The following is an 8,629-nucleotide window of genomic DNA, read 5'->3' as shown; positions in this document are numbered from 1 at the left end:
TAGCAAAATATTTAACGTTCACGCTCCAAGGAGCGCTGGACGGCTCTGACCGTAAAGATTGTGACACCTAATTTACCAGGAGACTTCATACAAATTTTTCTAAGCGAGTCAAAGTAAATTATTCTTATCTTCATTATTCAAAAAATAATAAGAATTAAATTTCCTAAGCATTGATAGAATAAATTGTCTCTCTTCATTATTCAAAAATAAAGATGAAAATGAAAATTAAATTTCTTAAGCATTAATACAATAAATTGTGTCTCTCTTCATTTTAAAAAATAAAGTAACAATAAAAATCAAAATTAAATTCTTATGCATTAATGAGAGTTAATTATATTTTCCATGTCCTTGGTTTCACGTTTTTAAACCTGTTTAAAAGATTGTCATTATGCTGTTCATTATATATGACAACACTTATAGGTGAATGTATTCCCTAATATCCATTTTTTAGTTCACGGGGAAGGTTAAGCAGATAATGAGATTACTGCTAATCCCTTCTCTTTCGCTGGAAAGGTCCCTGGGTTCGGTAATAATAATAATAATAATAATAATAATAATAATAATAATAATAATAATAATAATAAATGGGTGCCGTGGCAGAGTGGTTTAGCTCATCGATGGATTGGTTAAGCACCACTTGGGCTGGTTGATTCCTTGGGAAAGGATCTTTACCACAATTTCCTCAGTCTACTCAGCTGTAAATGAGTACCTATTCCCGATGGGGTAAAGTCCAGCTATGGGTTAAATAGCAAAACTCAGCAATGATGGAGAGAAATGAAAGAATAAACGACAACGACATAAATGGAACCTCTGGCAATAGAGGAGCTTCGTCCGGCAGCCAGGTATACAGCCCAATCGACGGGGAGGACGGTCAGGTACTTGGAGGTCGTCACCCAGCAACTGACCACCACAACGACAGTAACTAGCAACCAGAGAATGGAGCTACAGAGGCAAACCAGAAGAAGAAATGGACAAGAGCAGAAAATAAGGAAATATGGAGATGCTACATCAGAAGCAACCCGACAGAAAGAGGATACAGAAGAAGACTGGTCAACATCTGGAGCGAGAGAAATAACATCCCTCAAACAGAACAGAGGCTGGCAGACCAAGTAAGGAACATAAAGAAAAAGAACTGGCTCTCCACAACAAAAGAGAGGAACTGGAAAGAGAAATAACACCCAGCAACGAAGGACAAGAAGACGAACTAAGAGACGATGACACAGAAAACGACAGTAATGACGAGCTACCAAACAACGACACACGAGGAAACACCGAAGATGTAACAGAGAGGTCGGAATGGTTGGAAAACATCAAACAATGGATGAAGACAGACACAGAAAGAACAAAGATCCCATCCATGAAAGCCTACAACACAAAGAAAATAAGGGAGAAAACAAGTGAAGTTAATGAAATAATGAGACTAATCCACACCACCAGTATCACAGAAGCAAATAACCTGGCATATGCAGGAGCAAGACTAGTAGTAGAACTCATGGGAATACAGACACTAACACCACCATCACAACCAACCCAACAGAAACCAAAACAGCAACCGCCTTGGAAAAGGCATCTAGCAAAACAAATCATGGCCATGGGATCTGAACTTAAGTAAACTGAAAGAAATGGCAGACAAGAGGCTAATAAGCAAGAAAACAAAGAGGAACTGAATGAGAGCTACAAAGTACAGGAGAAGGAACTAAACAACACACCAGATATAAAAAAAGAGGCTTAAAGCCAAAGCACATAAGATCCAATGGTACATGAACCAAACTGTATTAATAAAAAAATTTAAAAGAAATTTAATAAACTATAGTACAACCACTTGATTCAATGTTTTTAATTATTTTCCGCTTGTGAATACACTCTGAAATAATAAATTTTCATGTATCTGAACATTTTTCAAACTAAGGGTGAGGTGGAGGTTAACGAATCCTGTCTTACTCTCAAGTCCATATTTATAAAAATATACTTGCTTTTCATTTTTACCATTTTTTGACAGTACACACTCACACACACACACACGTACAAACACACACACATTATATATATATATATATATATATATATATATTTATATATATATATATATATATATATATATATATAATGCTGTACATCAGTCACCAATGACTACAGCTGTTGTTGTGATGGCAGTTTTGAAATCAGTCAATCAGTCAGGTTGGAAGAGGAAGCTTAGGATAAAGAAAGTTCCATGACGTGTCAAGTTCCAGTAAGTGATTCAGGAAAACTGATATGCTTCCAATAATAATAATAATAATAATAATAATAATAATGATAATGTTTGTAGACGTTTATCTGGTCTCTCTCGTATTCCCTTTCCCTTCCACCACTTCATTTCTCATCCTGGGAAAAAAAAACTCAACAGAAAAAGAAAAAGGAATAATTCCACTGATAACAACGGCGGCGCCTCTCACAAAAGCGGCCCAAGACTAATAATTCCTTCTCCTTTCAAAAGTTGTCATTGGTTGATGACGAAGGCAACTGGAAGAAACTGTTCATTTCCCAGAGGTGAAATCAGGACACAGATGTTGGAGCTATATATATTGATATTATATATATATATATATATATATATATATATATATATATATATATATATATATATATATATATATATATATATATATATTATTATTACGTGTGAGGGTCTTGGTTGATCATGTATTATTCAATTTACGTAATTTTACGGCCCTGCAAACCAAGATTACACGTAACCTGCCACTTGAAGCCAAAAAGTTAACCTCAAGAACAGTCGTTAATTAGCCAAAGGTCGCCAGTTAAGGGTTATTAACCTTAACAAAGAATATTTGAGATGAATTTGATTTTAAAACAACGGTTCTTCCAAACATTCGGACGCTTAGGCATAAAAAAGCATCGAGATTTAACCTGATTTTGCTTACCCTAAATCCTAGGTATTTTACTGGAATAACGGGGTTGAAGCTAACAATATAATAATTAGGCTTAATCTAGACTTCGTAAACACATATACAGTAAGTGGGGGATGAAGGAGGAAACAAAAGAAATGCGAAATACAGAAAAAAGATAAAAGAATGGGCGAAGTTTTGAACAAAAAGCGACTTTACCTTAGGACGAACGTTGTGCGCACCAACACCGCCGAGAGGGGCTTCGCAATTGCTTCTTCACTTCACTAATAGCATAATAGAAAAAGAAAGGGGACAGGGCCACCTTCCAGACGTCTGCCCGAGACGGCGGCTAGTTTCTCTCTGAAGTTCCCTGACCAGCCTAGGTCAGAACAGTCACACCAGGTGTCCACGTTCTTGTTTTCAAAACATTCGCCATGAGACAGGTAGAAAGGAAAAAGGACCTTAGGACCACCTATTTTTAAGGCTGATATGGGAATTTTCCTATAGGGGAAAAATGGCTAAATGCTACCTATCCTTTCAATGGACGTTAAAGTTTGAACTGAAGATGCACCTAGCGTGGGACAAAGCAAATTCCTGTCTTGATCAGGCTGATACTACTATCCCTAAATGTTCGAGGGCGAACAGCGTAAATATTTATAAAAGCTCCCCCCTTTAAGAGGGCCTTCACTCCCTTTTCGGGCGTGAAGGTCTATACTAAGCAAGCTGTTCGCCTCTCGTAGGTTACTCTCCTTCCCCTGAGCAGATTAGTCCTGGTTAGCCTACCTAGCTACAGAACTACCTAACCCTAGATAGGATATGAGCTATATTCACTACTTTACCTAATTCTAATAGTACTGGAAGGTGCTCACGGTTATTATAGGCTACCTCCTCCAATCATGATGTGTTTTAGACCTAGCCTAGTGGTACATTCTATGAGATTCCCTAGCCTAACCTATCCTAACCCGACCGTAGCACCAACATAAGAGTTAATATTCTAACTAAATTACAACATGGTTTATGTTTAATACAATTAAAATTTACTAGTTAATTCATGAGGGTTGCCTCTTATGATAAATGGGTGCCTCACTGAGGTCTTAGGCCATGCGTGTCACGAGCATCGTGGCTCGTTTCACAATAGTTAAGATTACTGAAATTAGTTAGGCTACTTACATGATTACTGCGGCTCGATGGTAAGTGGAAAGAACAAGGCTACTAAATTGATGTACCGTACTTTAAGGCGGCCTAGGCTAGGTACAAGTAAAAGGAAGAGATCACACTGGCTACCTCTCTGGGCAAGGGGCCAGGATCACTCTTAGATGTTAGGGGCACTGTGCCGAGAGGGCACTAGTGCCAGGATGAGCTTGATAGCTTTGCAACTACTGGGCTCTCTTCCGCCCTTCTCCTTCTTCTTCGGGTTCCTCCAAGGCCTATCAGTAGCTGGCCTAGCAGGTGATGAGAGCACCGACCCGGGGACAGGCCAGAAGGGCTAGCGGGCGCGAAGTCAGGGCAACTGCAAAAGCTGCGGGAGGACTCCTACTCCAGCTGCTGCGACAACCGGAGCGAGCGATCTCGACTTCTGTGTCCGAGGATGCCAGTTCCTGGTCTTCCAAGGAAGGGGTACCATTTCGATCCTCCAGGGGTTCATCCCTGGAGTCAAAGAATTGCAAAGAAGAAGCTTCGGGTGCTGGAGGCTCTCAGTCGCGATGATCAACTGCATGGGGAATCCTAAATCTCCCGGAGGATTCGCCTCATGATTTAGACCCGGCATAGGAGCCTTTTCCATTGGTAGCTCAACGTCCGTGGCGGACGGAGTCTGGCACTGCTCAGTGCTCGCAAGTGGCACTGGCAGCAGTTGAGGGTCAGGCATGCCTGACAAGGGGTCCAGAGGTGCAATACCTCTCAGACGACTTGGGTTTGGCTGCGGCAGAGATTCCTGCCCCAGCAGGAGATCGTAGCCTCTCCTGAGTTTTGTTCGGGGCGTCCGCTGGGCGTTGCTTGCTTGGGCAGTCCTCCCAATTTGTGGAGTGGTCTGCCCGCTTGCACGTCCTGCAGCGGTACTGCTCCTCCTGAATCTCTCTTCGCGGAGGGGAGGACCTCTTGGTGGGCCAGCCCTTCGCGATTGGAGAGGGCTAGGCCTGAAATAGGTTAGGTGGCGCCCCTTCCATGGACCACTTTGGTGGGCGGAAGGGGAGGTTTGTCATTGTTGGGAGTTACAACTGGGGCCTCCGTGGAGGAGGTAACGTGGCTGGAGTGGCGTTGGTAACGGGCTTCCGCAAAGAAGATCCCCTGACCCAACAAGAAGACCACTCCGGGCCGAATTCCACCTACCACGCCAAGGCGGTGGGGTATCGTGCCCCAAGGTGTCATTACCTGGAGTTGGACCGTAGGAACGGTAATGGTGTGGCCCTCTATCCACTTCATTTCCCACCGGGTTTCTTCGTCAACCATGGCACCGGCTGGCACTTGGGCCCTAGTGATCAGGCTAATGTCTGCCGCAGTGTCTACTGTGACCGGAAGGGTCACGGGCAGGCTAGTGCTCTGAAGAGGCCACCAAGATGTACTGGGTTTCCAGTCTCTCGGGGTAAAGGATCCGGTGCGGACCAGCAGCAGAAAATGAAGTGCTGATTAGGTTGACAAATTTGGTGGTGGGGACATGATGTGGACAGGCCGGAGATCCAGCATTGTAGTGGCTAGCAGCCCCACAGGATTTGCACGGGCCTTTGGATGGGCTCGGTGGCCTGCAGTAACTGTTGGAGGAAAGGGCTGAGCGGATGAATCGGGAGCGGAGTTCTGGCTGGTAGGGTTAGGCTGCTTATTAGTGCCGAGTTTGTATCGGCATTCAGCTTCAGCGTGGCCCCCCTTCTTGCAATAGTTGCACAGGGTCTTGCTAGGCAGTCCATTCTTCGGGCGAGTGGAGTTCGAGAGGTAGGCCGGAGGGATGATTCGCTTCTGAGAGGTGCTATGCGACTGATTGAAGGTTTCCCACGAATCAGCCATGCGACAAACTTCCATAAGTGTGGAGGGCTGTTTATCATTAAGATATACAGCAAGGGGCCCAGGCACACATTGGAAAAGGTCTTCTAGCATGGTCCGATTGAAAAGATCCTCAAACGTCGTGCAGGCCAAGGAGTCGAACCAGCGCGTACCGGACTGGGTTTTGTGACATGCCCATTCCGTCCAAGACCAGCCGACTTCCTTGGCAAGACCTCGGAACCGTTGTCTCCATTTTTCTGGGGTTATCTCGTAGGCCTTGGTAATGACTCTACGAACTTCCGCCATGTTGCCTCTCTGGCTCTTCTCCAGTGAGCGAAGCGCTGCCTTGGCTTTTCCCTCCATATGCTTGGCTAGTATTAAGGCTCTCCGTCTCCGTGGTGCTGTAGTTATCGAAAAGAGCCTCGATCTCCTCCAGCCATGCTTCTGGCTCGTCCTCAGTCCACTTGGGGACTAGGGAATTGATGCTCAAAATTGGAGCGTTTGATGCAGCAGGTGTAGGACTGAAGGCTTGATGGCTAGCCATAGCTTCGGCATTCTCCATTTTCGCTCTCTCAAGCTCAGAGCTCCTTCTCCTTTAGGGCTAACTCAGTTTCCTTGCAGGCTAACTCATGCTGTCTCCTTCTTTCTTCTCTTTCCTCTTCATATTGCCTTTGCTCGGCTTCATACTTCCTCTGCTTCATACGAGTCTTTCTTCCTTCTCCCGCTTGGCCAAGTCGTCCACTTGCTCCTTAACCCAGGTGGTAAGTTCCGGGCCGGTGAGACCTGCCGCCGTCCCCAGCCCCAGGAAAGTTTTATAATGCTCTGCTGCCATGGTTCTGGTGGGGAAGGGCGTCTAACCGGGTCGACTGGGCGTACTTGGGCAGCGAGGAAGTGTCTCTTCAATGACGTGGCACCTTTCAAAAGGTGGCACTGTAGTTTGGGTGTGCCGTGTACAGGTCACACTGGTGGCACTCAGTATCCCTAGGCACTGGTGCAGGTTAGGTTCCAGAAGAACTTTCTTTCTGTGTTCCCTTTTTTTTTTGTTTTATTTATTTTCCTGATGCTTGGTTGGTGGCACTTATGGTGCCAATGTGTTCCTAGGGACCCTCTACTGGAGTCCAACTAGGCTATATGGGAGGAAAGGCACTCTACACCTCTGCAGAGTGCAACAATCGAATGAGAGAGAAAGGGAAGGTAAAAGAGAGAGAGAGAGAGAGAGAAGCTATTCAAGTGATGACAGTGCTGCAAATTATTGGCACTGTGGAATAAAGTGAATTTGGGTTTTTTTTTTTTTTTTTTAAAGATCCTCGTGAGTGGCTGGTCCCAGTACCGGCCCCAGTGCTGGCCCCTTCTTTTTCAGAGGGTGAAAACTACTGTTTGCTTCGGTCTGGATAGCAGGCCTCACTCGTGACCGACAGTTTATCACTGTATCGTAATTACTCTTAACTTGTCCTCATCTATTGTGGACAGAGGTGTTTCTTTTATTTGGTTTATTGTATTCGAATTAATTAGCCTAGTGTCGGCCGTTCTTTCTTTGAAGAGGGTCACGTACACTTAGGTTAGGAATGCTTACTTGAATGACGAGAGAGAGAGAGAGAGAGAGAGAGAGAGAGAGAGAGAGAGAGAGAGAGAGAGAGAGAATTTTCAATCAGCTAATTTCTTGCTGTTTGAGAACATGTAAAGCAAAGATCTTATAAATGCACAATGGCATGGATCTTAATAATATCAGATAGATGCGTCGTCTTGGCTTCCTTAGGGATGGCTTTATTATCTTAATTTTCCTGGGAGCCGACGTCACAAAAGTTTATCGTAAAATTTTAAATTCTCTTTATATGATTTTTATAGCAGGTATTTGTATAGGAACTTGTGGTATTACTCCTAACTAAGGCCTATCTTTCCTGCCTAAATTATCTTTTGGTTTTTGTCTACCAAGTCCGTCTAGCTAAGATATTAGGAGGTGGGTTCGCACGAAAGGAAAAAAATGACCCAAGAGTGGCTCGGGCAGAGTCTGGTCACAACAGCGGATGACAATAACAAGGTCTTAAGATGGCGGAAAAGTCCCATTAGGCCTAAATTTCAAAAACCTTAGGCGGCGACAACATCAAATGGCGGTTCTCTCACAAACAGTTTGAACAATTTCAAAACAACCGCGCGAACACGGGCGGAGGAATCCAAGATGGCGGGTATTTCCTTTTAGCACCAAATTCAAAACAACGCATAAAAACAAATGCAGGTATCCAGATTTTACTTTAAATATACCAATCATGCATAGCGTTTTACGTTACAGATGGAAAACTAAATTACCAAACAACTTTGTCTTTGTTATCGTATTCTCACCCGGACATTAAACAAAAGAATGAAAAGAGAAATGCTAGCCTGCCTGCGTAAATTTACGTTGTTGAACGGTACCTTTATTGTAAAATTGCTATTTCAGTTCGTTTGCTACTTCACTGACACGGTTTTGAATGATTCCCGCTATATGCAAACAATAACGATCGGAATTGCCGACGCGATTTCTAATTTACTTTGTGTACATGAAATGGGCTCCGCTTTTCTCGGCCTTAGGATTCGTTTCTTGAACGACTTCTCTCACGGTCCGAACACGGTAAAATGCCCTTTCTTAAACGACACAAATTGTGATTCGCTCTGCTCTCGAGTCGCACCCTTCCTACCTACCTCTAATTCTCACTACCTGTTATTATAACTATTCTCTTTACTGCTTATTATTATGCCTCGTTCTTTGTTTGGAAGAGTGAAATGGAATTCAATAT

At 43.7% G+C, this 8,629-nt stretch overlaps 1 protein-coding gene across 1 annotated transcript in view; it reads left to right on the top strand.

Moving 5' to 3' along the window:
* Window positions 1–5,048: 5,048 nt before the first annotated feature.
* LOC136846250 (lachesin-like) overlaps window positions 5,049–8,629 on the top strand; it is a 56,456-nt gene continuing 52,875 nt past the window's right edge. Inside the window, exon 1 of the mRNA XM_067117056.1 lies at window positions 5,049–5,225. Coding sequence (XP_066973157.1) covers window positions 5,049–5,225 — 177 coding nt within the window. The remainder of the gene's footprint in view (window positions 5,226–8,629) is intronic.

This window comes from Macrobrachium rosenbergii, chromosome 15 (genome assembly GCF_040412425.1).
Source record: "Macrobrachium rosenbergii isolate ZJJX-2024 chromosome 15, ASM4041242v1, whole genome shotgun sequence".
NCBI lineage: Eukaryota > Metazoa > Arthropoda > Malacostraca > Decapoda > Palaemonidae > Macrobrachium > Macrobrachium rosenbergii.
The sequence above is the reverse complement of the archived record's forward strand: the minus strand, read 5'-3'. Positions and strand labels throughout refer to the sequence as shown.